We start from the raw sequence: 17577 nt of genomic DNA on the forward strand, positions 1-17577 counted from the left end.
TTTTATTTTTGTAATGCATTGATGTTTTATTTTTATTGTTGTTGTTGTTTTATATGATGTCCAGTCCATTCTACCCCATCATTATGTTCATGATATTATTATTGTTTTTTATTTTTTAAAGGCTGATGATAGTAAAACTGTACAAATATTACACCTATGCCACATTACAGCCTAAACACAAATAGCAAGAGTAATTGCATCTAACATTCATGCACAAACTATTCATTGAGATCTAGCAAAAGTGTTTGTTTTCCAGTAGATGGCAGCAATCTTCCACTAAACTATGAGCATTCATGTTTTCACCAGGAATTCAACTGAGAAATTTTGATATTTATTGTGAATTTTACATAAAATGTTGCCATTTTAAATAAACCTGTATATAAATATCATTACTAATTTCGGCAAATACATTTTATAATTGCTATACACCCCCTTAAAACTGCACAACTGCAGAGTAAATACATTAGGGTATTAAAATAGTGATATTACATGCGTTTAATATTTTTATATTATTTATTTTTTACAAAATCATACTGGCTGTGGCCTCTGGAGAACCCAGAACAGCTGCTTGCATAAAGTTTAAGCTAAAAATAACTGGAATTAATTAGCAAACATTCGTATTTTACTACTATGCAATTAAATAAACTGTTAATTAATTTGCCTACATCACTTTACTTCTGTCTTTACACAGCAAAAAATGCTCTTCTTATTTAGAATCTTTTTCTTGTTTCCAGTCCAAATATCTAAAAATTCTTAAATCAAGGTGCATTTAGATGAGTAAAATGACATAGCCTACTTCATTTTGATTTTATTTTCAAGAAAACAAGAAAACTATCTTCTGTCATTTAACTTATCTAGTAAATGCACCTTCAACCTTGATTTAGGAATTTTAGATATTTAGACTAGAAACAAGACACAAATACTACGTAAGAAGAGCAGTGTATCCCTTATCTTCCCTGCATCAGAGGGCTTCTGTCTTTTTTTTAGACACTTCAATTCGGCCATCCGTCATAAATAATCAGGCAACTTACACCGTGTCAACACCTGGAGCGAGCGGCCAAGAACCCTAAAAAATGAAAGCAATTCTGTCTGCGTTAGATGCGGCGAGAGGCGACGCAACACAACAAATTCCCCTAACGATAAACTGATCGCGCGTTGTATTTCTGACGCACTTCAAGTAGATCGGCGGGGGGAGATTGATGAGGCGGACCGGAAAGAGGCGGGGGACTTAGTTACGTTTTTTTTGCGCTTTATTTGGTAATATTTCAAATTAATATTAATAAAATAGTATCAGTAATACATTTTGGCGCCCCTATGGATGAGTGGCGCCCCTAGCATTTGCCTATTCCGCCTATGCCACGGGCCGGCCCTGGCTAGTGTGCTCCAAAACAATGACAAAATTCACATTTAGAAGATATAAGCATTCAAAACGTACAGTCTCTCTTTAGCCTTTTACTTCTGGCGACTGCATTTAGGCTTCAAAATTCATAAAAGTTGTATTCATCTGTGATAATTATCTTGATGGACAAAACGTACAAGTATCATAAACTTTTGTTGATCACAGAACTTGTTTTATGTGATAATCCAAAAGCCTGTGGGAAAATCCTATTGGGTTTTTCTCGAGGGAACCAGTGCGATGCTAACAGCCGGTTGGCCTTCAAAGTGACATCATGCACCACTCTATACATAACAATACAGGGAAGAAGAGACTATTGCAACTTCAATTTCATGCCAACTTTAAAGTCCCAAAGAAATCAATATCCACATTTTTTGGCTTTTACAGCACAATATGTTAGCCTTAGGCCACGTGTCCACCAAAGCATTTCAGCCAGCTGAAAACGCTAGGCACTCATCTGTTGGCGCTTGAGAGTGTTTTGGCAGCGCAGTGTTTTTTTTTTTTTTTTTTCAGATGAGATGCTTTGCTTGCTATGATACTCTGGCTCTTGTTTTAAAAATTTTTGTTACGTTATTATGCTTGTTGTTGTCATCTGTTGATGTCGTACAAGCAGAATGTGGTGGTTGGTCGGTGTTGTATTTGTCCTGCCCCTCCTCCACTGTGACTGGACGTTAAAAAGTGACAGTGATGAGCGCTGCATTTTACCCCAAGTTGAACGTTCTTCAACTCTCGGCGACCGGTAAAAAATGCAGAGCGCTCAGCGCTTCAGTATGTAATCCTGCCGTTTTAAAAACGTGGCGCTTCCTTTGAAAACAACTGGAAACATATGCTAGCCATGGGAAAAACGCTTCAGTGGACACACAGCCTTACTGTTATCTATAAGCTAATGTGCTCCAAAACAATGGCAAATTCCACCAATATGGATCAATGATTTTGATGACATCACTGCACTTCAGCTTCTCATCAGATTTTTTGTCCAATCAAATGCTCTCTAGAATCTGAAGCCCCGCCCCCTACATTATAAATAGACACTGAAGCTGTGGGCCGGTCAATTGTTCACACATTTACTATTTTCTGCATGGTGAATGGCACATTGTGCACTATATAGGGGCTAGGGAACGATTCAGACAGTGTAAATATGCTTCCCATTGGGCCGAATGAAGTCTGGTTTCATGTTAGTTTCATGCAAACCGCCACAGCTCTGGTCCAGAGACACGATAGCACAGAGCAGATCATATTCACGAGTCGACTCAGACCACAAAACATATCGGACCCATTTGAGTTCTGCACAGAATGCTGTATTTTAAAGCGATATGAAGGAGGTAAGCAGGAGAAACGGTTAGAGATTAGGAGGAAACTGCAGCTTTATCGAGCTCAACAGCTGAGCTGTGATATAAACTAAACGCTATTGGCTATTTTAAAAAAGGGGAGGAGCTGTTTGATATGTCCCGCCTTGTCTTCCTGTTTCTGTGGAAATTACGTCAACACATTGAATATCAAGGCACTTCCATATCAGTGGGACTTTAAGACAAGACCAATTTTATACAAAACCACAAGCCTAATAATAACAACAATATTCAACTGCTAAATTAAAATGTAATAAATAAAGAAATGAATGCCACAGGTAGCACATTTCACTGTCCCAAGCTCACAAAGGCTTCAGCCAGGTGTAAATGGGGATGTTGTTAGCTACTGCTTTGAAATGAATTCAGGAGTTTCAACCCACCCAGCAGAGAGTCTGAATAATTCAGACCGGGTGTCAGAGAAAGCCTGTTATGGAGAAGGCTATCTATAATGTAATGCAGCTGGGCGTTTCTTCTGTGATCTCTGTGTATTGAGTTGTAACAGTGGTCTGGATGTGAGAAGGGCTACAGTGACATTAGTATCAGCTGAGAGCGACTGCATGCTACACATGGTAACATGGTACACAGTATACACATATTATAACACAAACTTTTATTTTGGATGTGATTAATCGCGATTAATTGTTTGACAGCCCTAATTGTGACGTATAGGCCTATCCGAGTGAAACAGCTTCTCCAACAAGAACAAATGTGGGCGGGGCTTGATTTTGTCACTGGTGAATTGATTGGATGGTTGTGGTTTGCTATTGGTGGATCTCATGTGAGTGACAGGTTGCCCCGCCCTCACGCCAGTAAACGCATCATCAGAGAAGAGGGAGGGGAAGATATTTTAATTAAAGATTACGAGGACACATGAATAAATAAATAAAAAGGATGTGCACATATAAATCACTTACTATATAATACATACTGCATTATTACATCAAAAATAGATTTGTCAGTTTTTATGGTGACTTTAAGAGAATTCAATCATACACATTTCTTTCGAATGAGTCTACTTTGTCCTACTTTTTAATACTTTATCTGTATGATGTCAAAATGATGTCATTGGTGTATCAAGGATATCTGTGACAAGAGCTATTTTCAGTCCACTGTATTCTGTTCCTCCTGATTATCTTATTTTTCTTTTTATACGGAAAAGATAACAGATGCTGTACTTTTAGAATCATTTCTGAAGGATCATGTGACAATGGAGACTGGAGTAATGATGCTGAAAATTCAGCTTTGATCACAGGAATAAATGTCAGTTTGACATATGTTCCAATAGTAAACAGCTATTTTGAATGGTAATATTATTTCACAATATTACAGTTTGTACTAAATTTTAAAGCAAATAAATGCAGCCTTAGTGAGAATAAGAGAACTGATTGCCAGTCAGTATAATTTTTAAACGGTATTGTTCTTGAGGTTTAAAAATATGATTCACCTTTTGTTTAGATTAAGTACTTTACATAATAAATCTTTTATGGTTCTTGTATAGTATTTTGAAATTCGACGGATGTAAACTCATCACTGTCTGTTGTGTCTTCACTTCGCTAGAGGACCATGTTTGTACATCTTTTTATCTCCATAATCTTGACCTGTTTTGGGGACCTTGGGATGCACTTTTACACTGAATCCTGATTTATGTTTTTTTTCAGGAGCTTTACGCTTATCACTGTCTGTGAATGACTGATCAAAGCGAAACTAAGTGGACTTTGGACGGTCTTCAGAGCTGATGCTCTCTTCTTATTGTTGTTCTCCTGCTCAGGCTTCATACTTGTATGGCCATTTAGAGAAGATGCTTTAAAGGCCAGGTTGATCACAACACTTAAGTCACAAACTGCATTGGCCTACATACAAAGTTTCAAAGCTGCATCTTAAATTTTAAGAGTTATTTTTAGTAAATGGATGAAGTTAGTTCACACGTGTAGGCTATTTACTGTAGTAAATAATATGTTTATTTTGAATAAAATATCGTTCATTGTTTTATACTCTATTTAGACTGATAACGTAATGAGTTCCAACATTTTAAGTGTGCATAATAATCAATAGGCTATTAACCTTATATCGATTATTGTTAGTATCTATAAAAACAGAAAAGATAAGTATGATAGCAGATGTAAGTAAATAAATGAAATAATGAATCGTTTCAATCAGTCGATAAATATGATGACACGTGACTCAGTTGTGACCTGCTTTATGCTCGCGCCCTCTTGTGGTCAAAATCGATCTGAAAATGTCTGATAGTTGTACAAAATAACACTTTTCATTAAAAAATGTAACTTGAAGAGTAAAGATTGGTATATTTGCATTTGACTTTGATACTAATAACATGATGTTAAATTTAGACTATATGTCAATGAAGAATGGCAATAAGACACAGCTTTTCTTTTTAGACTAAAACAAAGATTGATTCAAGGAGGCTTATTAACTAAAACTAGAAACGAACATATAAACATAACACTGCAAAACATGCTTTTCTTACTAGTATTGTTGTCTGGTTTCCAGTCCAAATATCTACAAATTCTTAAATCAAGATGCATTATAAGTAAAATGCTAAGATATTTTTTCTTGTTTTCTGGGGGGGGAAATCCAAATGAAGTTAAAACAAGCACAATTATCTCCCAATGGGATAAGAAAAATAATCTTATTTCTGACTGAAACAAGATTTCATACAGAAACAAGATTATTTTTCTTACCCAATTGGCATATAGACAATATTTTGTTAGCTACTTGAAATGAAGAGGTTAACTGAAAAAAAAAAAAAAAAATTAAATAGCCTAATGATTAACTTTTTTCATTATATATATATTTTTATTTCAGATAGTTGACAAAGCAACAGTTACCAATACATAAAATGTGTATACATATTAAACCCCCCTTTTTTAATGTATAAAATATTTTTTATTGAAAAACTTGGAGGATGACAAGAAAATATCCAAATAACTATTTTATGATAATATTAAAATATTAATAAAATCTATAATAGTATCCACTACAAACGCACTCGCAGAAATCCAGTTCTTGATATAAAAAAAAATTTATTTCTACTAATAAAACCTATTATTCTGGATATCTGTAACTGCATTTTCACTTGTAGAAGTTGCCACTGATATGTCATAAGCCACCTGTTGTTTACTTGAAGAGGAGGAACAGGTCTAAAATTGTCTTGAACAATCAGATCAGACCAAAAACAAACATGTCGGGGTCAAACAATAAGGAATGTGTTTAAAGTGATTTCACGCATGACTGGCACTGAGGCAAGAGAGGAAAGGGCTTCAGGAACTGTCTCTTTACTCTCAATACAATGCCTGTTAACTCTTGCCTCTCGACAAGAGTTCAGGCGTCAGACTGCATTCAACAGCACTGTATGTATCACATATTAGCATTGTTTCCACACAAATGCCACATTATACAGTCATTGATGTGTTTAAATGAGCAAAACTGACAGGGATGAACCTCAAACTCGACTTGCTCTCAGGGCAGATTTAAGGCGATAAGTGTTAGTTTGAGTGCATCTAAAGGGTTTTTTTTTTTTAAAGGAATGCACTTTTTGTTGGTAACATAGAGGGACTAAATGGAGGATAAAAAGATACAAGAGGGATTGTGCTCTTGAGCGCTCTGTTAGTGTGGCTGAGTGGCTTCATGCAAAAGAAACTCTACAAAAGCAACCATAGCAATAAAAGCTTCAGCATCTCTTGAGCTCGGTCCCTCTTCAAGCCCCTTCACATGTGACAAATGCCAATCAGCAGGTCAGCAGACGGGCTCTGGATGAGAGAGAAAGAAGCAAATCACCATTATTAAAACAAATAGATCTTCAGACATCAGACCGAACTTACTATGGTAATTCAGAAGCAGTGCTGAAACCACCAAAGACCACAAAAAAGGTCAGGTAACCTTTCATGGTAACATCAAATTAACCAGTTTTATTCAAGTCAAAAATATTATGACTGAATGAGCCTAACAATATTCATGAAAATTAATGATTTTACTACCATACCAATTGTTTACTGTGGTTCTTAGTAAAACCATAGTGACTACAAAAATAACCATGGTTTTACCACAGTAAACATGCATGGTTCAACTATGATTTTCCAGGTAACCATAAGCTAACCATGGTTTTACCACAGTAACTAACCATGGTTTACCACAGTAAACATGGTTCAACTATGATTTTCCAGGTAACCATAAGCTAACCATGGTTTTGCCACAGTAACTAACCATGGTTTACCACAGTAAACATGGTTCAACTATGATTTTCCAGGTAACCATAAGCTAACCATGGTTTTACCACAGTAACTAACCATGGTTAACCACAGTAAACATGGTTCAACTATGATTTTCCAGGTAACCATAAGCTAACCATGGTTTTACCACAGTAACTAACCATGGTTTACCACAGTAACCATGGTTCAACTATAATGAAAATTCACTTCTGTGCTTTAATCTTTAATCCAGAATTAAAATAAATAAATAAATATTTAACATTTATAAAAACATTTATACTTTACGTTTATAATTTTGACTTTAAATGCTATTATAAGTGCTCTTATTTGTATGTTGTTAAAAGCTTACTACGAAGGGTCATTTTATGGGTCAGATCAAGAAGCTATAAATATATAAGCTATAAGTAACTATTATTTTTGCAGTTAAACAACAAACCCTGGTTTTACCACAGTAAGTATGGTTCAACTATTATTTTTTTGCAGTAATAGCATTTAGTAACTAAAAAAATAACCATGTTTTTACTACAGTCATTGTTAGTAGAGTTTTACTATAGTAAAATCATGGTTAATGAGCTCATGCCAATTTTTTTTGTAATGTAATTCACTTCTATGCTTTAACCTAGACACCAATCCAGAATTATTATTTATTTATTTATTACATTTACAAAACATTTATAGGCCTACTTTACATACTTTTGACTTTAAATGCTATGATCTTATTTTTTTATGTTGTGAAAAGCTTACTAAGGGTAATTTTAAGGGTCAGATCAAGTAGACATTTACTCTTTAAAGTAACAACCACACATTTTATGTGTATTATTATGTATTTTTCAAAAAGGACATCAAACATCATGAACAAATCATTATAAATACCAAAAATCATTCTGCAGGTTGAGTTAAAAAGCATACAGAGGTGACTGAAATGTGCATTTCACTTTATTTTCGTTTGCTATTTAATTATTATTTAATGTAATTATTAAATTACACAATTTCACTGTAAACAACATAATGGTGTGTTTTTTCTTTCTCGTTTCGCGCTTTCTCTCCGCCAGTCAGACGAGAAGCGAACGTGTGTAACGTTCACGAACCTGTGAGCTCGCGATTATTAGCACAGTCACCATAACAACCGCCCGACCAATAGAAGAACGGGAAGCTGTTTACAAGGGGGGTGCGCCGTTGCTGGGGTGACCGGACAAACGTCCTGCAGCAGCAGGTATTAAACTGGCCCCGGAGCTTCTGCTGCCCTGGAGACCTTGAACTGAGACGCGCAGAGGCACATTCTCCAGCAGCTGCACGTCTGGAAGTCATTTCGACCTAATCGGATAAACTTTTCCTTTCTTGAGTTATTGGATGTTATTTCCCTGCCACTCAAGGCTCCTCTCGGTAACAGGTGAGTTAATGCAAGTTTACTTTATTTCGAGTAACGTTAGACATGACAAACGTATTATCATCTCAAAAATGTGTGGTTACACTTTATTTTAAGATGTCTGTGTTACAGTGTAAATATACATTTAAGTACTGAGTAATAACAACTAACTACATGATCTTACTATAGGATTATGGTAGGATTAGGGGTTGGTTGCATGTAATTATGCATAATTTATAGTTATTAGCTACAGTACTGTAACATGTATAACAAGGACACTGTAAAATAAAGTGTTACCAAATTTGTTTATAAAGTAAATTACAAAAAGTAATTATTAAAATGATAATCGCAACGACAAAAAAAGAGTATACGTTATCTACAAAGGGAATCTGAGTTAACATACCTTTACATTAGTATTAATAATTTATTGAGTTTTGTTAAACTAAACATCCTGATTACACTATACCTTGTTACATTGTAATTATACATTTAAATACTGAGTAATATTAATTACCAACATGTACATACTATACATACATTTTATTTTACAGTGTCCTTGTTACATATTTCACATGTAACGTTACTTACCATAGAAATAAATGTAAATTATGCATAATTACATGCAACTAACCCTAATACAAACCCAAATCCTACCCTAACCCTATAGTAAGTACATGTAGTTACTAAATATTACTCAGTACTTAAATGTTTAATTACACTGTAACAAATAAAGTGTAACCTTGTTGTTATTGCTTGCTAGATAGTAAGTACATGTAACAAGGACACTGTAACGTTACCAACATAGGCAGAACATAATATTTTGTGAGCGTCCTGATGCACCTGCCGTGCCGAGGAATGTTAGTGGTTTGGGATCTGCTCTATTGTGTATCCAGTTATGAGATGTCGTAAAGAGTGACCTGTGAAGTTTCCGGAAAGTTCTATGACCTCTATAAGCCGGAGAATCCAAATAAAGCAGTTCCCTATAATGGAAACAAACAGCTCTTCAAAACGTTATTGTCTCCTCAGGATTTGGCTGGGAAAGGACCATGCTGTCCATGAGTTACGCGAACGACCCCTGGCCGGAGGGCTCGGTGGGTTTGGAGGAGGAGGTGGTCACGGCCGCTGCTCAGGCCGAGCGGATGGACCGCGGTTCAGTCGAGTGCAACAGCAGCAGCTGCAGCTCCGACAATCTGGACGACAGCCTGACCAGCCTCCAGTGGCTGCAGGAGTTCTCCATTCTCAACGCCAGCGCGTCTCAAACCAGCCACCACCAGAGCCACTTCTTCGGGAGCCGAGTGGGCTCGGATGCTCCCGCGTCTCCTTTAGCAGGAGACCCGGCGTCCATGGGCATGCCGCTGACCCCGGGCAAACCCACGGCGGCGTCTTTCCACAGGGTGCCGTCCTTTTCGGCTCTACCCAGCCTGGTCGCCCACGGACACTGCCCAGATGAAGTCGATTACAAGACAAACCCTCATATCAAGCCACCGTACTCATACGCAACTCTCATCTGCATGGCCATGCAGGCTAGTAAGAAAACCAAAATCACCCTCTCATGCATCTACAAATGGATCACGGACAACTTCTGCTACTTCCGCCATGCAGACCCCACTTGGCAGGTAAGACGCAATATCGTCGAACCTTACAGCTGTTACCACATGCATTTACACTTAAAAGATGCACCTAATAGATGGCTCATCCCGGGACCTGCATCATTTGCATAGCTGGCAAATGCCAAAGAGGGTTTTTTGCTATTGTTCGAGCTGACTGGAGAGAGAGAAAGCCTTCTTAGCACCTGCTGAAGTAGATTGTGTATTGGAGAGAGGCCGACAGAAACCTTTCAGAAGGCTGTTTTATTTTGAGAGCTTTTGATGACAGGTGTGTACGGCCAATGTGCTCAGATGTAAGTGTAATCCTAGCTGACTGTCCTGCAGAAAAGGATACATTTGTCCCCTTTTGAAACGTGTTCATTAGGCAAGGAGGAAGAATGAGCTCATAAGTTGGATATGTACACAAAAAAAGGGGGATTTCTAAAAAGATTTAGTTGCTGGTGAATTATTAATTAACCCCTTAGCCATAACCTCCTTTCTCTGAAGAAAACGCAGACATTCACTCAGTTTTTAGATAATTTAACTCAAAGCAATGGTTAACCAGGGTTAGGAAGTCAGTGCTTTGTTTAAACGTAATTAGCTTGTGGTGGCTGGCGTGCCCAAAATATTGACACACAATGGAGGTCTACAAAATTGGACATTTAATGGCTATTTTTATTAGCTTTGCAGTCTTGCAATACTACTGAAAGCTGACAAAATTATCATTTAGCATATGCAAGTGTTTCAAATATTCAGTTTTGCTCATCTAGGAAATGGTCCACAAAAATCAATGATGCATTTTGTACTCATTTGCATAGCTAAATATGTGTCCAATCAAATGCTCTTTAGAATGAGAATGTACCTCCCTGTAATACCATCTAGCAAATGAGGAGACACTTTACAGAGAGGTTCAGTTTGTTAACATAGTTAATGCACTAGGTATTAAGATTTTTTCTTTCTTTCATTATTACCTCTTTCCCAGCCAGCGTTTTTGAAAAAAAGTTGCCAGCCACCAAATATGGGTAGGTTTCGTAAAAAAAAGAAAAAGAAAATTTTGAGCAAAAAGCTGAAAAAAAATCGGACAACATCTGGATCGGATTCAGAACGATGATCAGAGCACAGATGGAGTAGATGGAGTCCATCAACACCTCCAAAGCTTCACAGTCCTATAGCTCATTTCATTCAGTAACATTAGGCAGTTTTGATTTATATGATGTTGAATGTTTGATAATCGCGTTATTTTACATATGCATCTTCATAAATATGCCATCGCTTGTTTCTACGTCTTCTTCGCCTGTGTTTTGATCCAGAGATTCTGTACTCTTTCAGAAGATGTGTAATATACGCCCCCTAGCGTATAACAGTGAAAACATGGAAAGCCAGAAATTTCCGCCAATGCTGGGGAAAAGTTTTCTCACAAATGGCGGGGAAAGAGTTCATTTTTGAATATACTGTTGTTCACTGCACCGCTCACACAGGAATCACTTTCAGTTCTGTTGTTGAACGTGGCAAATGTGCATGAAAAACATAATCCAGATGCAAAATCTGCAAGGGGAAATGTTTTGCCCCTTCACAAATTCCCTGTTTCGCAGAATTCTATTGAAATGACTAGATTTTGGTTTATGCAACATTTGGTTTAGTAACAGTAAATGTAAATGCACCTTAGATACATTTATATTAGTGCTGTCAAACGATTAATCACGATTAATCGCATCAAAAGTAAAAGTTTGTGTTTACATAATATATGTGTGTACTGTGTGTTATTATTATGTATATAAATACACACACACACGCATGTATATATTTAAGATTTTTTTAATATTTATATATAATGTTTATATATATATATATATATATATATATATATATATATATATATATATATATATATATATATATATATATATGCGATTAATCACGATTAATCGTTTGACAGCCCTAATTTATACTAATTGTACTTTTTGTATACATGTTTAAAATGTTCAAAATATTAAAAATGTATTAGTATTTGTAGAAATTAACACGACCTGGAATGATAAAGGATGTAAAAGTATTGTTTGCTGTTTGATACACTGTAAAAATGTAATTAAAAAATAAATAATTTAAAAAAGATTAACTCTTTCAACGCCAAACACGGAATGTTCCGTTATTTGTGAAAAAACGCTTCCTCGCCAAACACAGAGTTTTCCTGGTTTCCGGGTATTCACTGTTAGGTAGGGGGCGCTATTACGCATTTTGTGAATGGGTACAGAATCTCCTGATCAAAACACAGATGAAGAAGAAGCAGAAACGACGATATCATTTATATAAGCAGCTGCACATGTAAAATAACGTTGAATGTTGATCATCAGCATTAAAAATCACATAAATCAAAAGTGCCTTATGTTACTGAATGAAATGTCGACCCAGAACGAGCTACAGGACTGTGCAAGCATTAGGGGGTGTTGATGGACTCGATCTACTCCATCTGTGTTTGATCATCGTTCTGAATCTGATCTGGATGAAGTCTTTGACAAAATGTGATTTTCTCAGCTTTTTGTTCAAAATGTTGCTTTTTTTATGAAACTTACCCACATTTAAGTGTAGATAAAAAAGGAATGCATGATAATTATTATTAATTTTTTTTTATGGATTTACTAAGATTAACAAATTGAACCTTCTTGTAAAGTGTTACATGTCATGGAAACTAAAGCCTAAATTAATCTAAAGCCTAAAATCAGATAAACCCTACGATATGTCCTTCCCAAAACGCATCTACGCAAGAAAAAAAACGGCACTCAAGGTATTTCAGTCTTTAATGCTCGACTTCCATGTGTTTAAGTGCATCATGCCAACACACAAGTGAACTATAGATTAGTACTTGAATAAATGTTCTCATGGATTTTCTCATTCATCATTGCAGAACTCCATCCGCCACAATCTGTCGTTGAACAAATGCTTCATAAAAGTCCCGAGACAAAAGGATGAGCCAGGCAAAGGTGGGTTCTGGAAGATCGACCCCCAGTACGCAGAGCGTCTCCTCAACGGTGCCTACAAGAAGCGCAGGATGCCTCCCGTGCAAATCAACCCAGCTCTTCAGAACCGCCTCAGGATGAGCTCTCACGCCGGACAGGCTGTAGCCAACGCAGGAATGGCCAGAAGCCTTTGCGTGAGTCCCGAGTCCCAGCAGCTCCTGAAAGAGTTCGAGGAAGCCACGGGAGCAGATCAGAACTGGGACCCTCGTTTGGCTGAAGCCACTATGTTGAGTTGTTGGGTTTCAGGGAAGGGCGCCAAGAGGAAACAGCCGTACAGCCACAGGACTGGCGGGAGCAAACCTCCACGACGCTCAAGCTCCCCACTGCTGGCCATGGACGAGCACGAGGATTTAAGCTCCCTGAAAGGCAACTTTGACTGGGACGCCTTGCTGGACTCGGCCCTGAATGGAGAACTGAGCTTGAACGAAGGGGGTCCATTGAGCCCCATACCACGAGACGAGGACTTGATGGTTAGGGGCACCCATATCAGCCCCCTAGAAGCTCCTGGAGGTGTCGTTGAGAGCCACGTGTTGATGGAAACCCAGAGGAGCAGCGAAGTAGACTTTGATGAGGAAACTTTCCTGGCCACGGCACTTCTGCAGAGTCCCTGGTCCGAGGTGGACGAGGGCAACCGCCCTGACTTCCTCTGTAGCTCGACGGTCAGCATCGATCAACTCTTTGACCTGGGAGACTCTCTCGGAGGGGACTTAAGCAGTAAGATCGAGTCTCTCCTTTGAAGAGACACCTGAGATACATTCGGTCCTTTGGAGACACAAACAAGTCAAAGAACAAAGAGGGTTTGGACTGTTTAGCCCCAAAGATTTCATACTGGATTCCATGAACTCCACGTGAAGATGTATTTTTAAAAGCGTATCTATTTCTAATACTGATTTTTATGATTATGTTTTTTTTGTATTTGACTTGTTATCTACCTGCATTAAAGCTAATCTAATCAAGTTCCTTAGCGAGTCCTTAAAATCATGTATCATGTGGACTGGACGCCAACCATGAACTGGAAGTAGACATGCGCAAGTTTGTTGTTTACAAAAGAAAGAGTTTAATTTAAGAAATGAACAGTTGCATCACATTCAAACAAATTCTGTTGTACAAAATCAAATGTGCAAATGAAATTACACACAAACATTGTGCTTTCAGTGAATCTAATGCTGTTTAGAGCAGTTGTTCTCAGGAAGTCCCCATGCAGGGCTAAACATTTTGGATGTCCCACCTGATTTTTATCATCATCTCTCTGGCGGAGGCTCCAAGACCTGAACTGGATGTGTCAGATACAGAAGGACAGATACATCCCTCATGTGCAGTGCCGGACCATGATTGAAGTAAAATCTTTTGGTTGAAATGGAATTGTTTAGGTTTATAGTCACCAAATGAGCTGTTTTAGTGCTGATGTGATGGAGACAGTGTATTCTGATTATAGCAGTAATTGAATGAATGGGATCTAGGGGTTCCTGCCTATGTTGGATTATTCGGTAGGTGAAATGTATGTGCCAAATGTTCTCTTTTGCAACTGAATTCTAGCTCTGATGCACATCTAACCACTTTCATCCACATATTGTGTTAAGAGTGTTACGCAGACATCATACAAATGATATTTTACACCAAGACTACTTTTATCTTCTTATTTAGATTGTTAGTACTAAGTAAATTTAAATGGGATGAGTTAATCACTTGGGAAGACATGTCATTAAAGCAAATAATAAAAAGGCACTAATATACCAAACTTTCTTTGGGTTTGTTTGTTTTCGGGAATACAAGAGAATAAACCTTAAAACTCATCGGGGTTTTAGTCTAACCTTCATGTTGTAAGTGCAAAGGGAAATAAGGTAGCACTTTATTTTAAGGTGAGAGTTACACATTACATATACTTACAATAGTGATAACAGTAAATTATGCATAATTACAACTAACCCTAAACCAAATCCTAACCATAACCCTATGTTAAAGATATTGTTCAAGCCATCAAGTCATCCTAGGTGTATATGACATTCTTATTTCAGACGAATACAATCAGAGTTATATTAAAAAATGTCCTGGCTAATCCAAGGTGTATAATGGCAGTGAATGGCAGCCCAAATTTTGAAGCCATAACAGTGCATCCATCCATTATAAAAGTGCTCCACACGGCTCCAGGGGTTAATAAAGTCCTACTGAAGCGAATCAATGGGTTTTTGTAAGAAAAATATCCATATTTAACACGTTATAAAGTAAAATATCTTGCTTCTGCCAGAGCGCCTTCCACATTTAACTTATGGAAAAGCGTAACTGACGCAATGATGACGTCGGACGTAGTGTAAGCATTTTGAACAGCGAGAGGCGTTACGCTTTCTGTGTGAGTTGGATACGAAAGACGGTCCGCCGGAAGCTGGATATTTTACTTTATAACGTGTTAAATATGGATATTTTTCTTCAAATGCTTCAAAATTTGGGCTGTCATTCACTCCCATTATAAAGCTAGGAAGAGCCAGGATTTTTTTTTTTTAAATATAACTCTGATGTTCGTGTTCGTTTGAAAGAAGAATGTCATATACACACTTGAGGGTGAGTAAATCATGGGGTCATTTTCATTTTTGGGTGAACTATCCCTTTAAGTACTAGTAGTTTATTATTTTGAGTAATTACACTGTAACAACGTCACCATAGAACAAAATGTAACCAAAAATAATTGGCAAAACAGTAATATTTTTGTGAGCATATGCGTATTCAGGTTACCTGTTTGTGTTCAAATTTTGGTAATGCACCTATATGTATATAAATCAAATGATTGATTATCAACAAAACTTCTTCCAAAGATACTAGTGGGTCAGTTATTGTTCTGTAGGTTTTACAAATTTAATTTGGTCTCTGACTGTTGCTTAAAGGGATAGTTCACCCAAAAATGAAAATTCTGTCATCATTTACTCACCCGCATTTTGAGTAAATGATAAAAGAATTTGTATTGTTGGGTGAACTATCCCTTTAATGTTTTTTTTCCTTCATTGACAAGGGTATGTTTATAATGGGCATGCTGTACTTCAAATTAATATACAATATAGATGTCTCATGTTGTGTGTGCCTATCTAAAACCGAATCCCCCTCTCAAAGCAACATCTTTAACTCAGTTCATGCTTGATTCCGCTCCATTTGTGCTCTTGCTTTTATTATGCGGTGGGAGGGACGTCAAATAGAGCAGGACAGTGTGTGTGTGATTTACACAGCCTCTCTCTGCTTGTCTTATTTTGGGGGTGACACTCTCTCTGTGTGTGGGGGGTGTGTTAGGGCTTTGTTTGTGCTCAGTGAGATTCTCGTACCCCCCAGAGTTCCAGTCAGGCCTGCCCTCACTAGGCCCATGTGGGGTCTGACGGGGACGACGTCCCACGCCCTCATATATCACTGTGCTTTTACATAGATCAACAGGACCTGCCATTCATATTGGGTAGCTGAGAAGCGGTTTGTACCTCATAAAATGTTTTTGTTCTATATTGAAGAGTAATTTGTTAGTAGAATCTCACAAAACGTGTCAACAACACTGGTTTGATCAAAATCCAAAAAAGAAGGAAGAATTTAATTTTTGCATTTGATTGGGATAAATGTGACCTCGGTATTATTTCATGATAATGACATTTTGACAGTTTTGTACAATTCAATAATCTATGAGAGAAATATTTCTGTATGTTCTGTAACAGAGAGGTGATGATAAATTAAGGCCAGCTAATAAGTATCAGATGAAGAAAAAATAGAAGCATTACCGTTTCTATTTTTTATTAGTTATTAGCTGGCCATAATTTATCTCCGGATCAAATGTTGTAAAAAAATTTTTTATAGATAAATATATATATATAAATATAAAAAATATCTATTTTTCTTATTTATTTATTCATTCTGTCAACATTTTTACATTTTAATTATTTATAAATAATTCAAATGTAAAAATGTTGACAGAATAAATAAATAAATAAATAAATAAGTAAACAAACAAAAATAAAATATAACATGTAGAAGGAGTATAGAATAAAAAGCAGAAGAGGTAAATAAATAAATATTCCCTTAGAAAGGGTGCATATTGTCACCATCTCCAGTCACGTCACCATCACCTGTCATCTTTGCACTACATTTCCCACAATCCCTCCTGGCTTTCACCTGCACACACTTCTTAGAGCTGTCCAGTGTATCTTGATGATGAACTAGCCTACTACCTATAATTGTTCAAGGAGGCTTAGATGAGCCACTGTACTCTAGGATGCCTAGGTATGCTAAGAGCTCCACTTTGTAGCAATATATTCTCTATGCTCGCCTGCTTAGTCTATCCACTTTCAAAACCCCACTTCTCCTTCCTGTAGTTCCCGAATCTGTTCCTGAGAAATACATTTCTGAATCTATCCCTGATGACAAAGTTTCCGAGCCGGTTCCTGAAAATATAATCTCCAAATCTATTTCAAGGAGTAATTTTCCCATATCTGTTCCAGAGAGGAAAATCCCCAAGTCAGTTCCAGAGAGTTAAATCCCCAAATCTATTCCAGTGAGTGAAATTCTCAAGTTCATTCCAGTGAGTGAAATTCCCAGAGCCCGCTCCAGAGGAAGCTGTTTCAGAGCCCGCTCTTCGGCCCTATCCCAAATGGCACACTTCATATGCACTTTCAGTCTTGTGG

General features: G+C 37.2%; 1 protein-coding gene across 1 annotated transcript; it reads left to right on the forward strand.

The window, feature by feature from the left end:
* Positions 1 to 9380: 9380 nt before the first annotated feature.
* Positions 9381 to 13671, forward strand: foxj1a (forkhead box J1a; the record flags this gene model as incomplete). Its single annotated transcript, XM_079833096.1, has 2 exons — positions 9381 to 9950; positions 12823 to 13671. The coding sequence occupies 2 exons, from the start codon at positions 9381 to 9383 to the stop codon at positions 13669 to 13671; spliced, it is 1419 nt and encodes a 472-aa protein (XP_079689222.1).
* Positions 13672 to 17577: the final 3906 nt, after the last annotated feature.

This window comes from Gobio gobio (genome assembly GCF_949357685.1).
Source record: "Gobio gobio genome assembly, chromosome: 1".
Taxonomy (NCBI): Eukaryota; Metazoa; Chordata; class Actinopteri; order Cypriniformes; family Gobionidae; genus Gobio; species Gobio gobio.